The 26647-nt window shown below is 42.8% G+C and overlaps 2 protein-coding genes across 4 annotated transcripts in view; one reads left to right on the forward strand and one right to left on the reverse strand.

Annotated features, from left to right (window-relative positions):
- Positions 1-326, reverse strand: part of SPG21 (SPG21 abhydrolase domain containing, maspardin) — a 15861-nt gene extending 15535 nt beyond the window's left edge. The window contains exon 1 of one of the 2 annotated variants that reach the window (XM_026648372.2): positions 178-326. The gene's annotated coding sequence lies outside the window, so the exon portion shown is untranslated. Of the gene's footprint in view, positions 1-85; positions 148-177 lie in introns of those variants that run through there. The other variant, XM_026648373.2, reaches the window with a different exon arrangement.
- A 9614-nt stretch (positions 327-9940) lies between these two features.
- CLPX (caseinolytic mitochondrial matrix peptidase chaperone subunit) overlaps positions 9941-26647 on the forward strand; it is a 31546-nt gene continuing 14839 nt past the window's right edge. For both annotated transcript variants that reach the window (XM_024199886.2, XM_024199887.2), the window contains exons 1-5: positions 9941-10055; positions 16118-16278; positions 17693-17810; positions 24153-24307; positions 24873-25032. In XM_024199886.2, coding sequence (XP_024055654.1) covers positions 9986-10055; positions 16118-16278; positions 17693-17810; positions 24153-24307; positions 24873-25032 — 664 coding nt within the window. In that variant the 5' untranslated portion in view covers positions 9941-9985. The remainder of the gene's footprint in view (positions 10056-16117; positions 16279-17692; positions 17811-24152; positions 24308-24872; positions 25033-26647) is intronic.

A 26647-nucleotide genomic window follows, 5' to 3' on the forward strand; every position in this document is an offset into this window, starting at 1 on the left:
CAGGGGGGGGGGGGCAAGAGCCCCCTCTACTCCCCTTCCCCAGCACGGGGGTGGGGGGGCAGAGCCCTGTAGCACATCCCAGTACCTTGGCTTCTCCGCTCGCTGCCCCAAAGAGAACGGGGGGGGGGCTCTGTGCAGAGGGGGTCCCCGCGCGGACGAACCCCTCCCGCTCCTTACCGGCTCCTCCCGCGCGGCGCTGCAGCGGGCTGTGTGTGTGAGGGGGAGGGGGCGTCTGTCGCCGAGCCTCGCTCCCGCGTCCTGCCAGCGAGAAGCGGACCAAGAGCCCGTTTCCGGGTGCTCCGCCTGCGTCCGGTGGGGGAGGAGGGAGCGTACACGCTGACCACGTGATCACACAGGTGAGCGTTCACAGCTGACGGCGTCCATCGCTACCGAGGCGGAACAATGGCGCCACGTGACCTGAGCGCTTGGCAACTACCGTGGGGCAGGGGTCATGTGACCTATAATAAGCAAGGGGGTCATATGACCCGCTACAGCGGGTAACGTGACACTTGGCAGGCAACCCTCATAGTGAGGGAGATGCCTCCACCCAGACACTCACAGAAGTGGGGATTGGTCCTGCTTTGAGCAGGGGGGGGGTATGTGGAGACTAGATGACCTCCTGAGGTCCCTTCCAACCCTGATAGTCTATAAGTAGTGACTCCCCTGCTTCCCACATGGGCCTCTCTCACCCCAAAGTACTACCTGGGCCTGAGTTCTGGGCTGCAGCTCCAGTGACACTGGGGAGTGTCCTCCATGGTTATGCTGGACCAGTACAGCCAACCCCAAGAGTTCAAAAATCACAAATCAGGACCTCCCCGCAAATTATGAGATTGGCTTAAAAAACACCAGGTTTTATAAAAAGAGAACATGGGGGGGCGGGGTCTTGGGTTTTGGAGTCCTTTATGGTGCACTTAGGACAAGTTTTAAAGTTTTTCTCCACATCTACAAGGGCTAGAAACTTGTTTAATGGAAAATGAGATTATTACATAATAAACATGACTCCAAGAGCTGGGGCTTTAAGTAACCATGAAAATCACTGCAAGACTCCTGATAAAATATGAGAGTTGGTATTAGGGCTCTAGTTTGAACCCAGCCCCATTCCAGTGTCTCTGGATAGCAGTTCTATTATAATGATTTTTTAAAAAAACACTCTAGTGAAAGCCAGTGGAACAGATAACCTTGCAGATATGTGTGTACTCATATGAGGAAATGGAGAGAGGAGCTCCAGCACTTTTATTTCTATCAGTGAGTTCATGGTCAATGAGAGTTAGGGTGATCACCTTTGTTGGATGGAAATCAGGGAAACCACATGAAAAATAAGGGACAACACTTTATTTTAAGAGATGTTTTAGGGAAACATCATTTCCCTTAGCATATGTATTTTTCTCTCAAGTGTACATTTCTACTGCCCTTGAGTATACAGTGCAATTATCGTAAGCTTCAATTAAATGTTTAAAATAGTACTTACCAATTTTAATACATTTTAGTACACAGGTGATCACTCCAAGGGTCAAATCAATGAAATAAGGGACCATCTCTTCAAGTAAGGAACATGTGGTAACCCATAATTCAAATGATGCATTATTGGGGGGGGGGGGGGTTTCTTTTGATTCGAGGGGCGGTGATATTATGCTTCTGAGGGGGGGCAGGGTTTTTGTATTCTCTACGGGAAACCCAAGGCCCGGGGGGGGGGGAATCCTTTGTTGAATTTCATAGAGCAAGTGTACTTGCAGCTGTTGTGGCATAAAACCACCACATGGCTCTGACTGGAAGTATTGCTATGTGTTAGAAAACGAGCTGAAGGCGGTTTAAATGTATTTTAACAGCAAAAAAAAAATAGCAACTTTTCCCTGACCCAATGCTGCAACAACAGAAAGTCCTGATGAGAAAGAGAGAACCCAAATTTTGGAGGGACATAATTAAAGGTGACCTAAGGGACCAAGGGGGAAAAGTAGGTTTGTGCCCCTTTTCTGCTTTATGCATATCTCCCATTGAACTCTGCCATGCAACAAAGGGCAACGTTTGGACGTTAATTTGTGAACTAGAAAAGCAAATTACCAGTAAAGGTTTTCCAAACCAATGTTTGCTTTATTCTGATTCCTGCGGCCCATTATGCTTGTGCAGAAGGAATAACTGTGGACTGCTGCTGCCGCCTAGAGGAAAGAGAGAATATCATTATTGCTCAATACAATGTGTTGCAATTTATATCCCTGATCATGCACTTATGCACATGCTGACTTCACATGTGAATAGTGTCATTGATTTTAACAGAACTACGAGTGCATACAGTTAAATGTGTGCATACATGTTTGCAGGATTGGATCTTATTTTAGATAGTATATTTCATACATCAGAGGGGTAGCCGTGTTAGTCTGAATCTGTAAAAAGCAACAGAGGGTCCTGTGGCACCTTTCAGACTAACAGAAATATTGGGAGCATAAGCTTTCGTGGGTAAGAACCTCACTTCTTCAGATGCATTCTTCAGATGCACTTCTTCTGTTGCATATTTCATACAAACTATCATCTGAACACTACACTAGATTTTCTAGTGACAAAAGATTTCTGAAGATGAAGCTTTGGGCTGAGGAAGCTATGATCCTAATCTTATTTCATAAATCTGGACCACTCTGGTGAGTTTTATTCAAAGTTCAGTTCAAGTTAATTAAAAATAGAGATATTAATGCCACAGAAGTCCAGGTTTAGCTAATTATCTTAAAATGTCTGAACGAGCTTTGGTATACATTTGGCAACCAACCTTCATGTATAATAGCACACGTACTTAAAGCCAACAGTACCTTTCCCCTAGACCTCCATGGTTTATGAGTGCAAGTCATTCCATTTCTAGTGGTGCTCTTCAGTTGTTGAAGGCACTTCCCCTGCTGCTCCCGTTCCAGGCCTTTCACAAGGAGCTCTGCAGATACAGCATTAGAAGCAAACACTGCATGGGAATTACCTGCCCTATGTCTGGCTGTAGATAGTGTTGTTAAACCTGTATTTCATAAGGCTCAAAATCCATCCAAAATTTTATCAGAAACTACAAAAAAGCATTCAGTATTCATGATACATACTGCAGTGTCCCTCTATAGCAGCGGTTCTCAACCTTTTCCTTTCTGAGCCCCCCCCCCCCATGCTTTAAAAACTCCACAGCCCACCAGTGCCACAACAACTGTTTTATTGCACATAAAAGCCAGGGCTGGTGTTAGGGGGTAGCAAGCAGGGCAAATGCCTGGGGCCCCATGCCACAGGGGCCCCCGCAAAGCTAAATTGCTCAGGGTTCGGCTTCAGCCCGAGGTGGTAGGGCTTGGGGCCCCAGGCTTCAGCCCCGCACAGCAAGGCTTTGGCTTTCTGCCCTGGACCCAGTGAGTCTAACACTGGTCCTACTTGGTGGACCCCTGAAACCTGCTCGTGGCCCACCAGGAGGCACTGGATCCCTGGTTGAGAACACTGCTCTATATAACTCCGGTATCAGGGATGGTCTGATGGTTTGCAGGTGCCTAAAGGGCACAAAGGGATCAGGTAGTAAGTTTCTTCTTCACACAAAGGGATCAAAGGGATCAGGTAGTAAGTTTCTTCTTCTGCCCCATTACTTGAGAGGAAAGTCAGGACCAACTCATTACAGTTCATCCATATGTGACCAGTATCACAAGCTCTGCAAGTGTTGCCCACATGCAAGAAGGAAACAGAACCCCCCAGCATCTGTCAGAGGTAGGTACATTCCACCCAGGATAAATTTATACCATGTATTTGGGGGTTTGGCCCATGTCTTTTTGTCATTTCTGTCCATTCCTGATCCGATTGCAGGTTGTCCAGGGCATGATGCTATGATTTACATCTCTTTCCCCAGAGTTGTACACAGTTTGCCTCTTTTTTTTAATGTAAAATCTTTTATCTATTCTGACAATCTGAGGAAATATCTTTCTCAAATTCCTGTGTATTTTAGATATTGAAGTAAAATATAAACACTTCCCCATTTCAATTTCTCTTGGGTCATATTATATTGTGCAGTCAATTCTTCCTGGGTTTTCACACTATTTCGTGTCTCCAATTTGTACTGTCACAATTACGGTTCTGCGTTTGATAGAGTCTGCTTTAGCTTTTCACATTTCACAGTGGTGCTGCAGGCTGGTGGTGTGACAGTTCTGTGCAAGGATTTGTCACTGTGTTCTCAGTGTTGATTTAGTGACTTGAGCCATCATTCAATTTGGATTTATTGTTGGAATTTTTTTGAGCTACTAGTGTTTTGCGGGAAGTGAATGCTATTTCTGAGATGGCACCAGAAATGTATATTGATTGGGGAGGAGAATTGACCCAATTATTCTCTCCAGCCATTGTTGCAAGGATTGCTGTGTACACATAGTATTTATTTCCAGAATTATAGCTGTAGGTTTTCATAATGCTGTGGAGATTAGTCAGGTGTTCCCCATACGATCAGACACAACACTGCAGGTAACCCCTGCCTCAGTTTCCCCTCAGCCAGGGTATAAACAAGTCCAAATAGGCCTTTGTAATATTAAAGAGCATCTTCTTCGAAGGGTCTCATTTATGTAACAGAAAAAGACAACATGAAAACATAAAAAAGCTTCTGTCAGCTACTTTTCTGGAAATTTTCTACCTGTGGGTTAATCAGTCTTATATTTTGCTCCTTTAGCCCCAGAACACTCTCAGGCTGAATTCCCTGCCTGGAGCTTGGGCCTCTTCTGGGCGTTCGGCCAAATGCTAGTCTTCTCCTGACAGTGCCTCACGCTTTGCTGAGCCAGTCCTCAGTAGCTCCCCAGGAGTTCCCACTCCCAATTTGTTCTCCCAGGCTACTTGGGTCCTTTGTCCGCAAGCACATTTTGTCTGGGCCTTTTCCTCTCTTCGTGAGCCTCTGCTCACCAGGGAGACACCATTGGAATAGTTTCCTAACCAGCTTCCCTGAGGAGACTCTGCTCAGGAACTTCCTCTGTTCAGTGGCTTTCTAACTGAGTCCTAAGGAGCCAGCCCCTGAAATTTTGTCTCAAATAGTGCCTGTTAAGGCTTAGTCCCCATTTAGTGGAATGGACTGAATAATTGGTAAGCTGCTGGCCTGTCTCCCCCCGCCCAGGAAGGACTAGTCCCAGAACCAAACTCTGTTCAGGTCATTCCTTCAGGACACAGTTTTATTTTTCATATATAAGATTCACAAATACAGTTGTGCAAGCTGGCAACACTGCGAAACGGGGTAAACAGTGAGGTGCAAAATTTGCAGATGATACAAAATTACTCAAGATAGTTAAGACCAAAGCAGACTGCAAAGAGTTACAAAGAGATCTCACAAAAGTGGGTGACTGGGCAACAAAATGACAGATGAAATTCAATGTTGATCAGTGCAAAGTCATGCACATTGGAAAACATAATCCCAACTATATATATAAAATGATGGGGTCTAAATTAGCTGTTACCACTCAAGAAAGAGATCTTGGGGCCACTGTGGATAGTTCTCTGAAAACATCCACTCACCGTGCAGCGGTGTCAAAAAAGCAAACAGAAATGTTGGGAATCATTAAGAAAGGAATAGATAATAAAACAGAAAATATTGTATTGCCTCTATATAAATCCATGGTATGCCCACATTTTGAATACTGCGTGAAGATGTGGTCGCCCCATCTCAAAAAAGATGTATTGGAACTGGAAAAGGTACAGAAAAGGGCAACAAAAATAATTAGGGGTACAGAACAGCTTCCATATCAGGAGACCTTAATAAAACTGAGACTTTTCAGCTTGGAAAAGAGACAATTATGGGAGGATATGATAGATGTCTATAAAATCGTGACGGGTGTGGAGAAAGTAAATAAAGAAGAGTTATTTGCTCCTTCTCATAAAACAAGAACTAGAGGTGTTCAAATGAAATTAATAGGCAAAACAAACAAAAGAAAGTATTTCTTCACACAACGCGCAGTCAACCTGTGGAACTCTTTGCCAGAGGATGTTGTGAAGGCCAACACAGGGTTCAAAAAAGCACTAGATAAGTTCATGGATGGGTCCATCAATGGCCAAGATGGGCAGGGATGCAAAACCCTGCTCTGAAGTGTCCCCAACCTCTGTTTGCCAGAAACTGGGAATAGGCAACACGGGATGGATCACTGGATGATTACCTGTTCTGTTCATTCCCCTTGAAGCACCTGGTATTGGGCACTGTTGCAAGACAGGATACAGAGCTAGATGGACCTTTGGTCTGAGCTAGCATGGCCATTCTTATGTTCTTATGTTATTTAGCTTATTGAAAAACTTGAAATGATTGGGTCCTTTGGCTGTTTGATGGCATGATGTGGCCAACATTTTTCTTATTTCTAATTATGTTGTATTCACACATTTGTGCCTGAATATGGCTTGATTTCTGCTTGTAAACGAACATAGCGATTTCTTGGATTAATTCCCCGCCACCTTCCCAATTCACTCCCCTCTCCTGCATTCCCCTTAGTTTAAATCCAAAAATAAAATACCAAAATAACATATAAATCGGTTCCCAAAGACTATGCTTTGCTGAACCCGGAACCCCTGTACTCTCCCCGTGAACACTTGAGGGGTACAATCCAAAAGAGATACACTCTCCACTTATGGGACTTCAACCCTTAACCTTCGGGGTAGATTACCATCTGATCGTTTAAGATACACGAGGAAGATTTACACAGAACCCATAAGTGCACCTCCCCTCTCTATTTTCTCCAATCTCTTGGACCTGTGGATCACCCCCTCCCTCAACCCATTGCCCACTTATTGTCTCTACTTTTTAAAATATTGAACACAGCCATCCGTTATGATCATCCCAATTAAAGCAAACGTCATACTGTTTTCTTTATAACATGAACACAGTTATTGGTCAACTGTTCATTCCTAATGACTCATCTGGGTATAGAAATTGTATGACGGGCCATGAATATTCACAAAATTGGGGTTTGGGTGTGGGAAGGGGTGAGGGCTCTGGCTGGAGGTGCGGGCTCCAGGGTGGGGTCAGAAGTGAGGAGTTCAGGGTCTGGGAGGGGGCTCCGGGCTGGAGCAGGAGGGGTGGGCTATGGGGGGAATGAGGGCTCCGGCTGCGGGTGCAGGCTCTGGGGTGGGGATGAGGGGTTTGTGGTGTAGAAGGGTGCTCCGGGCCGGGACCAAGAGGTTTTGAGGGCGGGAGGGGGATCAGGGCTGGGGCAGGAAATTGGGGCACGGGTGGAGGGCTCCGGCTGGGGACGCAGGCTCTGGGGTGGGGCTGAGGGGCTTGGGGTGCAGAAGGGTGCTCTGGGCTGTGACTGAGGGGTTTGGAGGGCAGAAGTGGGATCAGGGCTGGGGCAGGGGTATGTGTGGGGGTGGTGGCTCAGGAGTGCAGGCTCCAGGCAGTGCTTACCTCAAGCAGCTCCCAGAAGCAGCAGCATGTTCCGCCCTCCGGCTCCTACACGGAGGTGCGCCCAGGCGGTTCTGTGTGCTGCCCTGTCCGCAGGCGCCACTCCTGCAGCTCCCATTGGCCGTGGTTCCCGGCCAATGGGAGCTGAGGGGGTGGCACTTGGGGTGGGGGCAGCATGCAGAGCAGAGCCCCCTGGCTGCCCCTATGCATAGGAGCCAGAGAGGGGACATGCTGCTGCTTCCAGGAGCCGCATGGAGCAGCCCCCGACCCTGCTCTCTGGCTGGAGTGCCAGAGAGAGGCAAGCCCCAAACCCCACTCCCAAGCAGGAACTCGAGGGCTGGATTAAAATGGCTGGTGGGCCAGATGCGGCCCTTGGGCTGTAGTTTGCCCACACCTGCTCCGGTGGGATTTGATCAGTACAAAGAATAACCTTTTCTATGGCTGAAGAAACCAAACTGCCCCCTGTGGGCAGCGCGGAACGGAGTTCCACAGGAGCCTTGTCTCAAGGCAACGTCTGCTCTGGGGGAGGCAGATTGCTTTGCCCGGGACAGCTCATCCCTGCAGGGGCTAAGGGAATCTGGACCTCGTTCCCAGGGAGCAGAGCCTCAAAGAGAGGGCTGGAGGGGCAGCTAAATGCCCAGTTTAAGAAGTAGGGGGGGGACCCCAGCCCTGCCCCATGTAACCAGGACAGCTAGAAACCTCTTGTCAGCCCCCTACCAGCTGAGAGACACCATAGAGCTGGGCAATGATAATAACTCAGCTGCCAAGAATATCCAGCTGGAGATGGAGCACCCAGCATGGCTGCTGCTTTTGTTCAGCAGCTGGGAGTATTCTCTTGCCTGGACAGGGTGAGCACAGAAATTAGTAACGAGGGGGGGGGGGCAGGTTTAGCAGAGTCCCAAGGAATTGCTCAGCTAGACAAGTTGACTTCCCACTCCTTGGAGGGGAATTTTGATCAGTTAACATGTCAGTGGCCAAAGGCTCAAAGATCTGTTGACAAATGTTTTTTCCTGCATCACCCTCACCCAGGGAGTGGTGCCTGCCCTGGTCACTAATGGTTTTTAACTTTTTACTGAGCGGAAGATCATAACTTTCCCCCCTGAGGGCGGTTGTACCCTCCCCTTTTCCAGCCTCCCTTCCCCATTAGATCTGGCTTTTCACCCTGTGCCCACCACCAAAGAATCAAAGCCCAGCCCCAGTTGTGTGCTAAGCATTTATTCTGCCACCAGGAGCTAGAGTCCAGTGACTCCCAACTTTTCCAGACTACTGTACCTCTTCCAGGAGTCTGATTTGTCTTGCAGACCCCAAGTTTCACCTCACTTAAAAACTACTTCCTTACAAAATTAGACATAAAAATACAAAAGTGTCACAGTTCACTGTTACTGAAAAATTGCTGATGTTCTCATTTTTACCATATAATTATAAAATAAATCAATTGGAATATAGTGTACTTACATTTTAGTGTATAGTAGATAGCACAGTATAAAATGTTAGTGTTGTACTGATTTTGCTAGTGCTTTTTATGTAGCCTGTTGTAAAACTAGGGAAATATCTAGATGAGTTGATGTACCCCCTGGATGACCTCTGTGTATCCCCAGGGGTACGCATATCCCTGGCTGAGAACTACTGCTCTACTCAAACCCTTGCTCTCATTCACAGCCTCTCTGGCACCCAAGACCCCGGAATTGCTTTCTTTTGACTAGGACATGCCCAAGTGAGACGTAATGACATTGACTTGGTGGGCAACAGAACGTAGTGAGAAGAGCATGGAATGGATTTTATTAACATGAGCTGCTCGTCGTGAATGATGTTGTGATTGGCAGTGAAAGTCGTGAGATTTGTCACCGGTCACTTGGACACTTCTTTCCTTGCTAGAGAAACCAAAACGTTCTTAAATCTAGTGACAAAATCGCTACGCTGGCAACACCCGGGGTGGGTCCAGAAATGAGGAGTTCAGGGTGCGGGAGGGGGCTCCAGGCTGGAGCAGGGTGGGCGGGCTGTGAGGGCTCCGGTTGGCGGTGCAGGCTCTGGGGTGGAGATGAGGGGTTTGGGGTGTAGGAGGGTGCTCCGGGCTGGGACTGAGGGGTTCGGAGGGTGGGAGGGGGATCAGGGCTGGGGCAGGGGACTGGGGCACAGGGGGAGGGCGTGGAGGGGAGGGCTCCGGCATCATCACTCATCAACATCACTCGACTCCCTACATCAGCAGGTTGACCCAAAACATCACAAGGTGTCTGCCAACAGGGGGCGCCTCCCCACCCTTGCAGCGCTCCACCAGCCTGCTCCCCACGCGCACTACAACTCCCAGCATGCAAAGTACCCCTGAACTACGGCTCCCGGCAGGCAACGCTCCAGCGGGCGCTGGGGGTCGCCGCCTGCCCGCGCGCCTCGTCACTCCTAGCGCGCCGGCCTACGTGTTCCAAGATGCCATGCGGGCCGGCACGGGCTGTGTCGCTGAGGCTGGCGCTCGCGAGAGAGGAGCGGGCTGGCCGTGACGACACACAAGCGCCGAGCGTGGTGACGGTAGCTGGAGGAAGGGGGCGGGGCGGTGTTTACTCGGCAGCCGCGCAAGGGAGGGGGGCGGTGGGTCTGAGGCCTAGTGAGCGGGGCGGGTGCGGGGCGCTGAGGCCGGGCGGGACCATGGCCGCCTGTAACACCTGCGCTGCTGCCGCGCGGCTGTTCAGCTCCTCGCTGCCCTCCGCGCACAGAGGTAATGACCCCGCCCGCCTCCGAGCCCCCACTGCCCGGGGTCCTCTTGGGAGACGGGGCAGGGTACTCCCCCCCTCGGAGACCGGCCCCCGGGCCGCACCCTGCTCCTCCCCTCCCCAGAGACCGACCCCTGAATGCCAACCCCCGCCGAGACCCCCCTCCGCGAGGCCCGGGCCGAGAGCTCGTCTCCCCCTCACCCCCCCATGGGGCTGAGTCCGCTGGGGCATCACCGCCGTCCGGACCGCGCCACAGTGAGCGCCCCCCGCGCTGGGGCTCCCTCCCCGAGCCCTGGCCTGGATCCTGCCCCAGAGACGGGGGCGAACACCCCCCTCCCCGTGTGTGTGTGCGGGGTTGAACCGCCCAAGCCCTGCTCTCGGCGGGGGGCTCCTCGCACGTATCTGCCCTGCCGGTGCCTCTTCTGCTCAGCCCGCTGCATTCTCCGTCAAACCAAGGGCTGCGCTTCCAAAGGACGGGGCGATCGCCCCCAAAACAAGGGGTGTCGGCGGAGGGAGGTCCAAAGGAAGTGGGGTGCCCTGCTTTAGCCACTGTGATCTCTCTCTAGCCTGGGCTTCATGACTCGACGTTACCGATGTCAATCATCTCGTTATGAACGGGATATATCGCAAGCTCAATGCTGGGGCTGGAGTCGGGTCTAAAAGGAGGGATCTGACTTGGCTTGTGTTTCTTTGTATAGCTCCAGTCGATGGCTCTTGTAAAGAGGGTAGTTTGGAGAAAGGGGGTGGAGGGAGTAGGAAGCATATTTGTCATTGAACCTATACAGTGCCAAACATGCTTATAGCAAGAGTTCAAGAATCGAAACTGTTTGTAGGATAGGCCACTTGAAATGGATTTGTCATAGGACCAATGTACCGTTGGGAAGAGAGATTAATCTCCAGCTGGCTTTGTTGTGGGTCAGTGCAGAGGCCGTGTTGGGGATACTCTTATTAAGTCCTGTCTAGACTTTACTGAAAGAAATCACCTCCCTTGATTCACCGTGTGCAATATATTTCTGGTTCTTACTGCCAGTGACATTCTAACCAGACTTTTATGTTGCTCAATCTTTGTAGGGTGTTTAGTCAAGCAATAGTTTACTCTTTCACTATTTTTTTTTTCTTTTTTAAGTTCAAAAGGCCATTTGGTTAGTTCAGGCCTAAATGTATATTGATTGGCTAGAAGAAAGTTTTACAAAACTAGTATTAAGAGAAATGTGTTCAGGAAACAAAAAAAAGTGCAAATAGGTTTTGTTAGGATTTAAACAGTCCTCATTAGTGATTAAATATAACATCATGTTGATGAATAAACTTGTGACTGACTAGAACCTTCAAGTTTATTTTCATAGTTTAAACTAGAAATGCAAGAATTAAAGAACATAAATGTTAATAGCGTAAGGTGATGCTAGTAACACAGGTAAGGATTTTTAAACCTACCAGTGCCTGTTTAATTTCGGTGTAGTGGGCACTGTGTTTTGTCGGCCTCAGTAACAATAGCTTAATGTGGTAGTTCAACAAGGGCTATTTGTTAAATTGCATGACCCATTCCAGCTGATTCCATATCTGCCAGTCTAGCATGACCTACATTGGGAGGTTCAAATCAATATTTTCAACTTTGAACTCTCTACCTTACACGAACCGTCTAAAAGCAAATACAGTTTAAAAAGTAAAAAGTTCTGGTCAGCATCTGAATCAAGTATTTTCTATAAACAGTATATCCAGTGTTTTTCTTTGTTCAAAATATATAATGTAAATTGAATCTATAAAGATAAATGAAAAAATAGAAATTTCAGAGTAACAAAAATAGATTTTTGAGTCCCACTTCCTGTAAAAGTTGTAGAGGAGACTATTCATATTTTGCCATATAATAATGCCTGCAACTTTTATCCAGTATTGTAGGTGCTTGTGGTTGACACCTGTTGCAATCACTGATGGATCTAACCCTGCAAATGGTAGAAAGTTCAAGGATGGTCTGGTGATTAGGGTGCTAGTTTGGGACTTGAGTTCAATCTCCTGCTCCATCACAGACTCCATGTGTGACTTTTGTGTCTCTGTTTCACTTCCTCATCTTTAAAATGGGGTAACATAATTTTCCTACATTACTGGGATATTGAGGATAAATACATTAAAGGATTGTGAGGCATTCAAATACCATGGAATAGTACTAAGAACGGAGGTAGTGGTATTGCACATTATATAGCTGCTGTCAAACATAGCAATCACTTGAGTAAAAGATTTTATTTTTCATGCAGTATACATATGGATTTAGCAAAACATACTCTACTGTGTTGCTATAGAGGTGGGGGAATGTTGAATCCCTCAGGGTCTTTACTGGAATGTGAAGTGGAAATAAACCAGGTATTTGACTGGAATGTGGAGTATTCCTGGAAAATTGCACTTTATGATTACTTATATTTTATGGAAATAGATGCAGTAACTTTCTTCCTATTTTACTCTTTAGGTACATGTACAATAAACTTTCTCCAAAATAACCAATTTTGAAATTTGCAAGGTGGTTCTGTATCATGAAAAGCCTTCTTCCCATCTAACCAACTCGTACTGGTGATACCTAACTTTTCCTTCTTAACCTACTTACACCCTCCTAAACCCAGCCTGGGTGAAAAGATAATTCTTGCAGGGTGCCCTGAAATGCTCTGCCAACATCTTTCTCCCAGCCTTTCCAGACTACTGTACTCCTTTCTGTTTGTAATATATAGCGCAGTATAAACAAGTCATTGTATGAAATTTTAGTTTATTCTGACTTCACTAGTGCTTTTTATGTAGCCTGTTGTAAAACTAGGCAAATATCTAGATGAGTTGCTATACCCCCTGAAAGACCTCTGCGTACCTCCGGGGTATGTGTACCCCTTGTTGAGAACAACTGAACTAGAATGTGTCAACTGCCATGGTATCGTAGCTAATACAACACAGTAAATAGTATCACAACCCAGTAGAATCTTTAAAATTGATAGATTGTCATGGTATTTAAAGTAATGCTTGTCAAGGTTTGAGTAGCAAAACATTGAACTGTTAGTATTACCATTTAAATAGTGCTTTTCATCTTCAGAGTGTTGTAAAAATATTTTACTGAAAGGACACCAGTTTCAAATTCTGTATCTACTATTTTTGCAAGTAATCCCTAACATTACTGTAACTGAAGGAGAAATCATTTTTTTTTTCATTTTACTTTGTGCATTTGACAGGAGTTTGTTTCATGATTTCCCTTAGATTCAGTTTTCTCTCTTATTGCAGCAGGCAAGAGAGAGACATCTCAAATTGGTAGGGACTAAGGGTTAAGTACAAACACAACTATTTTAAACGATTTTTTTAAAATATATATTTTGAGTTGATAGTGTCCCTTTAAAAATATATATCTTAATTACCTTAATTTATGCTAGTGTCTTGCTAGTAAACCATCTTTTTTTTTTTCTAAATCTGCAAATCTGATTTGATTAAATATCACTGGTTGTGACTTTGCAGTAGCAGATGTTGGCAGAGGGTTTTTCTTTGACTGTATGTGTGTCTGTGTGTAATACTCTTCCTTGTTGTTGTCTATCCTTCTATTAAAGTAATAAGGTGTCATTTTCAAAAACCCTCTTCTCTCAACTGACACCAAGAATTTAAGCTGAAAGTCCTAAGAATTTTGTTTATTAAATCATTTAAGATCAATTCTCTTACTGAAATGTGTGCATTAAGGGAATAAAGTGTAATGCTGAGGTGATTGATAGCCAGTGAAAAACTCTGAAGGTCAAATATTGGAACAAAATTACATGTGTCTTTCTTTGAACTTGTTTTAACAAAATCCTGATAAATTAAAATGATAGACTTAGATTCATGATGAGCTGTCTTAGAAGTGACTGGAAATCATTTTCTGTCTCATTGCAAACCAACTCCACTCATCCTATCATCCATATCCTCTTAATTTGTGTGTCCCTGCTTTAGAAGGTTCTGCTGAGATGATAAACTTTCAGTGGATGAGATTTCTTTCCAGGGTTCAATCCTCCTCCACCTATCCCAGTCCAAATTTAGCTGGAATAAAAAACAGGAGCTGACTGTATACTGCTATATCATTATTGTTAAGTAGCATTTTCCTGTAGGTCAGCCCTTAGAATTCCCCTCACATTGTTTACTAGTTATGTGTAGTAGCTCCCTAGCATGAAATCTAGATCTCAAATGTATCATTGCTACTTGAATTTTGTACCATTTCTCGTATTTTAATCTATGTCAGGGATCGGCAACCTTTGGCACGCGGCCTGCCAGGGTAAGCACCCTGGCAAGCCAGGCCGGTTCGTTTACCTGTCGCGTCCGCAGGTTCAGCCAATTGTGGATCCCACTGGCCATGGTTCGCTGTTCCAGGCCAATGGGGGCGGCGGGAAGTGGCAGCCAGCACATCCCTCGGCCCACGCCGCTTCCCGCAGCCCCCATTGGCCTGGGACGGTGAACCGCGGCCAGTGGGAGCTGTGATCGGCCGAACCTGCGGATGCGGCAGGTAAACGAACTGGCCCGGCCCTCCAAGGTGCTTACCCTGGCGGGCCGTGTGCCAAACGTTGCCGATCCCTGATCTAGGTTAAAGCTTCTAAAACTGTAGGAATAGTGTAGGTGGGCTCATACCCACCCACGTGTGGAGTATTTCTCTCAGGCTATTGCAAGAATACCAACAGTTTGGGTAGCCTAATGGAGGAGTTTTTTCATGTTGGGAATAAATCATTTAAAACAGCCAAAGTTAAAAATAGAATATCTAATTTAAAATTTGTCCCCACTGTTTATAGAAGATAGCCATGCTGCCAAACATAACAGCCCCCCTTCATTTCCCCCTTAATAATTTGTTTCTTCAAATCTGACCTTCTGAAAATTCCTGGAAACTGACTTTTGGAAATGTTTACAAGTAAGCATCAAGGATTCTGATTCTGACAAATGAAGACCAGTGTACTACACTGCTAAGACACTTACGTGATACATTTCATATGATTAGGAGACATTTCAAAGGTCATTTCATTATTATCTCTGCAGTTACCTCATTTCGTAATACATGTTAAAGGTTGATCTTTTTTTCATCCTGATTGTGTTTTTTTGTAACTGTCACTAGCGTACTATAACCTCAATTACCTAAATGTTGCAGGGGACCTGAAATAATTTTGGATTATCAAGAAAATCTTTGATATGGCAGATATTGTGGTGGGGACATGATGCTATTTTGGATAACTAAAGTTTGGACATTGAGAGCTGAACTGTAGTACTGTTTGCTAACTAACCACTACTGATAGTTTGGCCATGTCCATGCTACAGGCTTCTGACGGCCTGGCTATGGTGGTCAGAGGCATGAGGAGGTCTGATCCCTGACAGACCTAGCTGACTAATTGTTATTTGACTATAATGCTAGTAGAAATCTTCACTACACTATAATGGTGTAAAAAATGGGATCTACATCATCATTTTTAATCTGTATTTTTCTGCATGGTAGTATATAATGTTATGGGGATGTGTGTATACACAGTGAGGTATTTTGGGAATACTATTTAAATTTTTATTATTATACAATTCAAATGCCCATTATATGTGAACTGTCTGCTGAATTAACCTGTTAACTTAATTGAAAATAAGTCTTCACAGGGATGAATATTAGAAGTAGTGTTCAGTGTTCTGTTGACTTTCTTAAGTCAAAGGAAATTCAAGCTTGTATTCCTTTATCTTACTGTAGCTCTTCTTCTGCTTCAGAAGGAACTGTCAAATAAATCCTATTTTGAATTGTTCTGAAATGCTGGTGACTTTTTGACCAAAAGGAAAGTCATATTTTCCTTCAAAGTCCTTTTCACTGCCATATGATAAGGACTGAGGAAGTTGTGAAAAGGGGTTCTCCATACACGATATATTGGCACTTCAGATGTCTTTTGATAAATGGTAAAATACTACTAGCTAGAGTGGTAACTATTATATCTTGTTCTCTCTTACACCATAAAGCAAACTAATAATAGATAACGTGGCGTATTTTCCCCGTTTTACACACACAGTTTGTTTGGATTGCGGGGAGCAAGATGTGTGCCCCACAGACTTACAGGATTTGTTTCATTTCCAGGTATTACTTGTGGTCGTACTTGTCTCGCTGTTTTAGGAAGAATTGGGACTTTTGAAACTCGGTCTCTAAGGAGGATTCCTTTTAGAACTTTTTCAGAAACACCAGCATACTTTGCTTCGAAAGATGGCGCGAGCAAGGATGGTTCTGGCGATGGCAATAAGGTAGTCTGCATACACTCCCTATTGCTAAAGGGATCTCTTAACCACACTCCTTTCTGAAATTTTTACCTACTGTTACAAGTCACCCTTCAGATTACTGTAACTGAAAAGATTAGAGGAAAAATATTTTCATTGTATGGTTTTGTTCTGTCAAATGCACAAATACTTGGTTTATAGTCACTTTCCCCTATTGTTTAGGTCTTTCAAACAGCAAAAAGTGAGATAAATATTTTTGAAAATATTGTGAAATATGGTTATAAAACCACACACATTTGCAGATAGAAGTAGTATCTGAAACTCTTTTAACGCTTTTTAAAAAACTGACTAAATCTTATTTTGGTTTTTTGAAACCAAACATGTTATGGTTTTCTGATTACTTCTATAATATGTTGCTATGGAACTAAGAAAGGGTACTTTGTGGAAAAGACTCATTTTAGTCTTCTAATATGTTTAATTGCTACTCTTGTTATGAACTTACTTTTAATCTTTGTTTTACCCCATTCTTAAACTGATATTTCATGGGATGTGAAGGACTAGCAAGGGGCATGGAAAGATGTGTTGGTTTTTCAGAGGCTCCTGTGTGTGTGTGTATATATTTTTAGTCAGTCTATAGCTGTTATGATTACAGAGAAAACCTTCAAAATGTAAAGAGGGCTTAGCCAATGTAGTGATGTCTATATCAGTTTGCAGAGAGCCTGAAACAATAGCTTTGAGATATGGGCAGCCCCATCTTTCAGTGAGTGCTAACTAAGATACTTCAAGTGTCAACATTGATAAGCAATGAAATAGCTAACAAAGCATGTGTTTAAAAAAAAAAAAAAAGCGAGAGAGGAGATATTTCTGTCATTTCCCAAAATGTGGGATGTGCCTTAATGAACTAGTACTGACAATTTAAAAGGTGAGATGGATAGGCCTTTAATAATGTGTGGTGGGGTTGAAGGAGGGCACAACTAGTTTAATTTTACCAAATTGGGGCTCAGCTTTCAAAAGTTTGGGAAATGAGGCCTTGGTGGTTAGAACCTAAATTTTCAAAAGGGGCTTGTGATTTTGGATGCCTTAATTTTTGAGTACTCATTTTGAGACACCTTGAAAGGGCCTGTTTTTGAGAGGATGGGTGCCCAGTACGTTCTGAAAAAACAGGTGTCTTAAACGTATTTCAGGTTGAGCATCCACAATCTCTAGTCACTTTTTAAAATGTAGACTTCTTCTGTCTCTTGTGAAAATGTTAGCCTGTTTTAAGCATGAAATTTTAAACTCTCTTACTGTAGATGTTTGAAGTCTTTTTCAAATACTGAAAATAGACTAGTTTAGCTGCCAATTTTTTTTCATTATATACAGTGGTATGTATAATGAAACAAATCTGAAATTCATTGTATGGAACTAACAATTGAAATATTATTTTATTGTTTCTCTTTAGAAATCTGTCAGTGAGGGAGGCAGTAAAAAGTCAGGTTCTGGAAACTCGGGGAAAGGAGGAAACCAGCTGCGGTGCCCAAAGTGTGGTGACCTGTGCACACACGTAGAGACCTTTGTGTGTAAGTGTTAACAAAGGATTATTGTGTTCTGATTTCTATGGATGATTCTCCATTTCTATAAAACATTGAAATGATTGCTAAACTAAAATTTTAACCATTCTGTTCCGATAGCTAAGTTTTATTCTGAATACTGAGAATTTCAGATACTTATGCCATGCATATAAATATCCTGCTATGATGGTCTTAATCCAGAATAATGTCACTGACATTGTAAATCAGGAGTAACTGCATGAGTGTAATCAGGAGCAGAATTCGGTCAACAACATGCAGAGCAATATTATGAACAATGTAAGCTTATCTGAACTATTCCATTTTGTATCTTTGTGGAAGAGGTGTTCATGTAAACAATAAAAAGAACAGGAGTACTTGTGGCACCTTAGAGACTAACAAATTTATTAGAGCATAAGCTTTCGTGGGCTACAGCCCACTTCTTCGGATGCATATATTACTTCAGCTCCGCACTTGCTTTCTAATGAGCGTGTGCATGATTTTTGCTTATTTACCATTAAAACCTTTTTCTTAAGCAATAGGAAGAGTAGGATGAATTGCTGATCCACTAAGAGAATCACCACATTTTAGAAAATATTAGAAGAATTGTATGTTTTGGACCTTGTAGGCCAGAATAAGAGCCATAGTGTATTCAAAAGAGTAGTTGAGTTCACAATGAATGGGGAAAAAAATCTTCTAACATCAAATGCCAGACCATCACTGATGATGATTCTTATTTTTGAAGTGCAGCCTTTGCCTTCCCTGGACACTTTGTGTACTGTACAGCAAGAATTTTAATACATGAAGTTTAAAATATTTAGAATTAATTCTTTTAAACAGAAGCTTAAAGGGGTTGTAGCACACCAGAGATGTTGAATGGAGGAGCAATGAGGAGAGTAATATAACTATTGGACTAAAAGTAGTCATACTTAAAAGCACTTTGGACAGATAAGCTGAGGCAGTTGTCTAGAGCAGCATGAATCCCAGGCCTTAGGATCTACTAGAGTGAAGCACAATCTCTTGCTTACCTAGCAAGTAATAGAGGTCTCTAAAAATTGGGTTGTCAGAGCGCAAATATTCATCAGCTTCTTTTGATGAGACTTAAGGATGAGGTCTCAAGAATAGCCAGGCCTGTGCTTTAAGGGTTAAAAACAAGGTCAATTTAAAGTCCCTGTAAAGAGTGCAGGGTAGGTGTAATATTACAGATACCTAAACTAAAAAGCAGATTTCTGATGCTTTGTTCTGAACAAGCTGCAAACAGATAAGCCTTGATAGGAAGGTATTGCAGTAATCCAACTTTATGGTCCCAGGGACATATCTTGGTGTTGCAAGATAGTCCCAAGATAGATAAAGGATCAGCCTGAAAGAGGGACTGCTTTTCAGAAGTGTTAAGCTCCTGCAGCTTCTGTTGATTTTAGTTAAATATGTATGTGCTCAGAATTTCTGCAAATCCGGCGCTAATTGCACAGCTGGAATAAACACTTCAGAACCTGTTCATCACATGGGACTTTCCACAGAAAGGGTGTAGTTGAAAGTGAGGAAAAGATTCTTAATTTGACTCACCATCTTCAAAAGACACCCAGTTGTAAACAAAGACATCAGGAAACGGAGTCTCAAAATTACTAACTCCACCTCTGTTACCACCCAGACCAGGGTGGATGATGAGGTTGTTTATGTGCATCCAGCTGGAAACATCATCCAAGAACTGCTTCAGAGCAGAGATCAAACTTGTTGGGTCCATGGGCAACAGAGAGACACTTACATATCATCAATGTCACGAAGATACTTTAACCTGTTTAGAAATTATCTTGCCATGAAGCTCATTCTCTTATGATGTTGGAGAGAAGCTTGGCTGATATATTTTCAATTTAAAAAGACCAGACCCAGACTGGAATCTAACCAGGATATCATGGGGCACATAATCATAGAATATCAGGGTTGGAAGGAACCTCAGGAGGCCATCTAGTCCAACCCCCTGCTCAAAGGGGGACCAATCCCCAGACAGATTTTTGCCCCAGATCCCTAAATGGCCCCCTCAAGGATTGAACTCACAACCCTGGGTTTAGCAGGTCAAAGGTCAAACCGCTGAGCTATCCCTCCTCCCTAAGACTAAAAAACAATTACCTTTCCTTAAAAGGAGGATTGAGGCTGATGGAGGTTTGAGAGAACTCAAGCATCAAGATACAGTGAGAGGATGGCCTTTTTTAGGCAGTTGGATATTCCTAATTTCTCATCCTTCTCGAGAGGCTAGGATTTAAAGAGTCTCTTTAAAGGTCCTTTTATACAATGCAGCATTGCAACAATTAAGAGTGGAACCAACTCTTTTATTTTATTTAGGGCTTGTTATAGAGATCGAACAGAGGGAGAGCTGTCATTGGATTCCTAGTAACTATGATCTTTAAGAAAATCAGTTGTCATTGCTATAATATTTCAGATATTCCTTTTAGGCTTACATCAATTTCTTCCTGAATCCATTGGACTCCTTACATCTTTTTTCAGATCTCTTTCAAACTGTTAATTTGAGTATCGTACATTTTTCCCTAACTCAATCTGTTTTTGTGTTACTCATTTTCTTTTCTGGGTTTATTTGCACTATAGAATGCAGAATAGCTGTGGGGAAGCAAGCTGTGTCTAATCCTCCTTAAACTGTCAAAATTTCCATCCAAGTTCCATTCCCAGAACTATTAATGGGTGGTTGTATTCTATGAAACAGACTGTAACTTGATTTTCAGCTAAGCCTGTAATGCCACTACTTTAAAAAGATAAAACAAAACTGTTGTTTTGACTTGTAAATCTTCAGGGTTTTAATTACATATTTACTGACTAAGGAAAACACATTTATCCAGTATGTGCCCCACACACTTAAAAAATTCAACATCAAATTAACTCTGTACTCATCTTGAGATGATTAACAGAATACTAAAATGGAATTGAGTCAGAGAGCTTCTTTATTCATGAATCAAGTTGCAAAGAGCCATTGAGTGGTGGAGTGACAGCTTGACATTCCAGTGCAGCTTGTTTGTAATGTGCTTCTTCATCACATATTGCTGCAAACCTTGCACGATGGTTTTGTGATCCTCTGCTATTCTAACACACTCATCTTCTTTCCTGGGCTCTTTGGAGGTATTAAAGCGATCTTGGTGGTTCTTACCCATTTGCTCAACACTCCTTGTGCCTGGCATTAGGTGTCAGGCTGTGTGGAGGGAAATCCTGTGATCAGTGCTTGCTTCTGTGAGATAAAATTCATGCCTGAGACATGAAGCCAAAACCACCTGTATCTTGTGAGCCTGAATATTGCTGATTTAAGTGCTCTTAAAAACAGGCATTGTCATCACCTCATTCTGCTGGGATGAACTCCCTGCCCTTTCCATCCTCCGGAGCAGGGTTTTCCTGTCATGTTTAAACCTGTTAGGAAATTAGTGGCTTTCCTGCCCTTTTTTCCTTGACATCATGCTCTCTCTCAGAGCAATTGCAATGTAGTAACTATTTCCACCCCAGAGGGTAGATTCAAGCTTTTTAAAAAATACTATTGCATCAGGTTTTTGCACATATCATGTGGACAACGCTCTGCTGTGGTGTGACATGGCCTGCACCTTACCACTATAAATACTGACTAGGCAAATACCTTTGTAGTGTGCAGCCTTCAGCATGCCATGGGAGCAAAGTCAACAGCTAAGCTTAATGTCCTTTTCACTACCTGTTGTTGTATCTAAACATTTGCAGACCTCATCATGCCAGTGAAGTATTTGAAATTGGAACTATTGCACAGACATTTGTGTGTACTTATTAATATAACATTATTGCTGGCTCTGGAGATCTGCAGGGCTTCTTACACCTCCTCTGTCCTGGGGAAATTGCTAAAAAGTGTGACCTTCTGTGAAGCTGGTGATTTAAAATGTTTTGCCAGTGGCCATTGACACTATCGTTTGAGTCTAAAATAAAACGGTCGGAAGTTTACATTTACGGAGTCTGTGGGGCCATCAGCACAGTGTTCAGCAGCCCCTCCCCCCGCCCCCTCTCCCCCCCCAAAAAAACCCACACTCCCACAGTTTCCTAGTGGTTCTGGTTCCTTCCTATTTGAACATGAGCATTGCTGTGGAAACTAAGTGATCTTATTTTCCTTTGTCACAGCAGTGGGAGGGAGCATGAACTAATGTTCAGAGCATGAAACTCCTAGTCAGAAGATCTTGGTGCTAATCCCAGCTCTGTCACTGACTTGCTCTGACCTCAGAGAAAATCACCATGGTGCCGCATTTTCCCCTATCTGTAACATGGGGGGAAGTAGCTACCTCAGAGGGGTATTGGGAGGCTTAATGTTTGTAAAGTACTTTGAGATCTTCCAATGAAAGCTGCTGTAAAAGTGCAAAATATAATGCCTCGCCTTTATTTTCCTTTTTCTCCCTTGCTTAAGGGAGTGACTATATTCGTGTTCATTCTGTGGTGCTACTGTTGAGTGCTAGCATGATGTGAGGGAAGAGAATGCTCCCATGGTACTAGCCATCAATAAGGATGTCCGGGATGTTCTGAGCTTGTGCAAGTACGCACACTCTCCCTGTGATATTGGCAATTAATAGTATATCATAGGAGGGTTGCTTGCAAGTGAGTGACCTTTGCTCTTCTCCACTTTCCCCCTCCCTCCTATGATATCAGCAGTTCATGCTGTTACCACTGCAGTGTTCCATCTCCTCTGTTCACTTTGCTTAAAGGAATAGGATTAATAGCAGGGAGGTTTCCACAGTGCAGCAGCACTTTGATAATCTGTTTAAAATTAACAGATTTGTATTTTTTTTATAAAAATCTAATTTGATTTGTGCAGCTACAGAATTTTGGAACGTATGTATCTTATCTGTTGGATGAGTTTCTCCTAACATCTGCTCTATGGGAAGCATGAGCACTATGTAAAAATTTTGTTGGTTCTTGTCATAGATTGGCAATAAAATTACCCAGAATTTGGCTGTGCAACCTGTTTTCTAAAGACTTTTTAAAAGTTCAGAGGATTGTTATAGAGTGTTTCACCTAGTCATTTTAATAAGGAGTAGTTATTTATCGAAGTAGGTCATGCTGCACCTATTTGGCACACTTAACAGAGGACATTCAAGTGCCGGAGCAGGAATTGAACACTAATGTTGGATTATGGTTCTGTTCTTTGAAATCATCTAGAACAGATGCCATTTTCTTTGCTTTTCTGAAACAGACAATGGCTTTAATAGCGCCAGTCCACAAGTTGTTATAAAGTATTTCTGAATCTGATTCTTTGTCTTTCTTTGAAGTCTGAGTTGCTGCTGTCCTAAAAAATTGATTCCCAAAGGCAGAAAAATGTTCTTCTTAAGAAAATCTATTTGTTCTTGAGGTTTTTTATTATGACATCTCCAAAAAAAAAAAAAAAAAATCTAGAACACTATTAGTTAATTTTTGAAGTGATAACCAAAATGTTGCTCACTAGACAGGGAAAGTCATATTATACGTCACATTTTCCTCAGTTTTTGCCTTTTCTTTTAAGTGTAAATGCTTGTATATTCTAAATGTGTTAATTGAAAATTTGTCACTACTGATTTAGTATATTTGGATTGAAGCCATTCAATATACTGCCATACTACATTAAAAGAAACTGAAATACCAATTTGATATAAATTATGTTCAAAATTGCTTACTGTCAACCAATTTCTAATCAAAGTTTTGTATAGTCTGTGGTTTTATGGGAAATCTCCAGACTCCAACATCCACCTTTCACGATAGCGTGATTAATTCCATGCAGGGGAGCACACATGAAGGGAGCAGTGTTACTTTTTCAGTTTATGGGCCAGGCCCAGTAGTTGTTGCCTCTCTCTGTGTATTGTGGATCCAGTAGTGCTAGTCTGTTCAGAGCCAAATTATGTGCCTTCCCCTGTGTATACAGGATTATAGAGCTCCCTGTGTATTTTATGCTCCCTCCACACGTCTCAAGTAGCATGAAAGAGATGGCCACACTTGGGTGAATTTCATCCTTCGAATACAGTTGTTACTGAGCAGAGCACCAAACTGGAAATAGCGACCTGCCTTCTTTTCCTAGGTCTGTCACTGTCTGATCTTGGACAAATTGCTTTGCCTCTCTGTATGAATTTCACCATCTGTTAAATGCTTTGTAAAGCTTTTGAGGTGAACAGATGAAAAGTGCTGCGTAAACGCAGCGTATGTACTAATTTTGTCTCTGGATTTGACGTTATCCCAACTTAAAATATACCTTGGAGGCAGAGGAGGGAATTGACAGAATGTTTGTTATTACAGGTGTTTAAGTTCTGTGTAGCATGAAAGTAGAAAGTTGAATGAATGTTGTCTAAACAGTCTCTTACCACTTCATTTTACTTTTTTTTACAGCTTCCACCCGTTTTGTGAAGTGTGAAAAATGTCACCATTTTTTTGTTGTGCTGTCAGAGGCCGACTCCAAGAAGAGCATCATTAAAGAGCCCGAATCAGCAGCAGAAGCTGTGAAATTGGCATTCCAACAAAAGCCACCTCCTCCACCGAAAAAAGTATGGTTCTTAATTTCACCGCATTTTCCTTATCTGCATTATAGCATATTTGAATGTTTTAATTTTAAAAATCTGTATCAAAGTTTAAAATTCAATTGGGACATAAATCCAAGAAATGATAAAAATTAGTTCTCCAAGATTTAAACATTTACTACTTGTATTCTACAGGACACAGTGAAGTATTTTATTGAAGGAAAAATTGTTAGTTTCATAATCTTTGGTTGTATTTATGTATTGGACAGTTAATACTCCGTTCCATAACCTTTATTAGTTTATATCACAGACCATGAAACAAAATTTAAAAATCAAGTCTGTTTAGATCAGTTAGTATAGCCTCCATTTATGGTCCATCCACATTATGCTCCAAAGCCTTGGAGTTCAGCTCCTTTTATGTATTAGAATTTCAGAATTTGATGTCTCTTAAACTCAGGTTTTGTTCAGTTTTAGATCTCTGTAGTCTGTGTTAATTTTGTCCCTGTGGCACCCTGTAATGCTTTTATCGTGCATGGGTGGCTTAGAAATATAATTATTTTTATTTATTTATTAAGTTAATTTTATTTTTCAGATTTACAACTACCTCGACAAGTATGTTGTTGGTCAGTCTTTTGCCAAGAAGGTGCTTTCAGTCGCTGTGTACAATCATTACAAAAGAATATACAACAATATCCCAGCTAATCTGAGACCGCAAGCAGAAGTTGAAAAGCAGACTTCTTTAACACCGAGAGGTTTGTACAATGTTTCATATTTTTCTGATTATAAAGTGTATTGTCTCTGTGGACTTTTCTCCTGTACTTATGGTGGTGCTATAATAAATGCAAGCAGCCATTGTGCATGTAAAACTTCAGAAGCATTCAGTGGTATGTGATACCTGCATGAGGAATATATTACTGGCTCCTTAAATGATTTTGTTGGCTAGTGTAGACATAAATGCTAGATAAAAGCAAACAGTTTCAAAAACTTTTATTAATATGAATGCCTCCATTAATTTATTTCAATAAAAAGATTTGCTTAGATTTAAAGCTTCTGAAATGTTTGCAACTGCTTTTTCATATGCTGCAATCTTGTCAGTGCATGAGAACCAGCAAGCAAAGTTAATTCTTTGTTTGCCAAGCTGAGTGATGTGCAAGAAGTAAAGATGTAACATAAATGATGAAAAGTAAATAACTTTTAGCACTCGTCAATTGAAAGTAATTTTAAATTTTCTTTATGTTCTGTGTTAAAATGATTTTTAGCTGCATGGTGTACCTTTAACCTTTGACTAGATGTAAGTTTTGTAACTATTATGTGAATAAGCCATAAAGTTTTATGGCATCATGGGCAATTTCTAACTTATTTAAATATTTAGCATCTGTTGGTGGCACCCTTTCAGGTGAATCTGATATTGCTTTATAAAGTGAGCCTATGAAAATTTTTCTTTTTAATCTGCTTTACTACATGAGCAACAGATTTAGTGTTCAGTTGCAAGCAACAACTAAGGGGAGTTTCAGACAGAAATTGTTTTCTATTTAGTATAACCTGATGAATAATTAACTACATATTTTTGTTCCTAAGTCAACAGAAACTGTTGGTCAGTTTAATATTGTTAATATCCAACAAGTTCATATGAGGTTACTTGTTGGCCATGCTTTAGCTGCACAATAGTTATGCAGTAGTATCCGTTTACTTTATTTTTAGAAGTGAGATTAAACTATGATAACTGATTCAAGGCTCACTCAGTTTGATTTATAAAGAGTGTCATTCTGACTTGAAGGTTTAGTATGCTAACTGCATACAAAAATGATGCTTTAGTAATCACATTGTCTGCATTTTATCTTACAATTAGAAATCAGAAACTGTTTTATTATTATTTATATGTATTGCAGTTGTGACTAATTGTCTAAGCCAGGGATCGGCAACCTTTGGCACACGGCTCGCCAGGGTAAGCCCCCTGGTGGGCCAGGCCGGTTTGTTTACCTGCCATGTCCACAGGTTCGGCCAATCGCGGCTCCCACTGGCCGCGGTTCGCCGCTCCAGGCCAATGGGGGCGGCGGGAAGTGGTGTGGGCCGAGGGATGTGCTGGCCGCCGCTTCCTGCTGCCCCCATTGGCCTGGAGCGGCGAACCGCGGCCAGTGGGAGCCGTGATCCGCCGAACCTGCAGACATGGCAAGTAAACAAACCAGCCCGGCCCGTCAAGGTTGCTGATCCCTGGTCTAAGCACAGACCAGGATCTCGTGGTAGGCACCATACAAACACAGAACAGAGACACTTCCTGCCCCAGAGAGATTAAAATTAACAATTGTAATTGATAGTCTTTTAAAATATGTAGAATAATCTTCTATCAAAGTATTACAATACTAGTTT

This window comes from Terrapene carolina, unplaced genomic scaffold (genome assembly GCF_002925995.2).
Source record: "Terrapene carolina triunguis isolate 2854851 unplaced genomic scaffold, T_m_triunguis-2.0 Scaffold67, whole genome shotgun sequence".
Lineage (NCBI taxonomy): Eukaryota > Metazoa > Chordata > Testudines > Emydidae > Terrapene > Terrapene triunguis.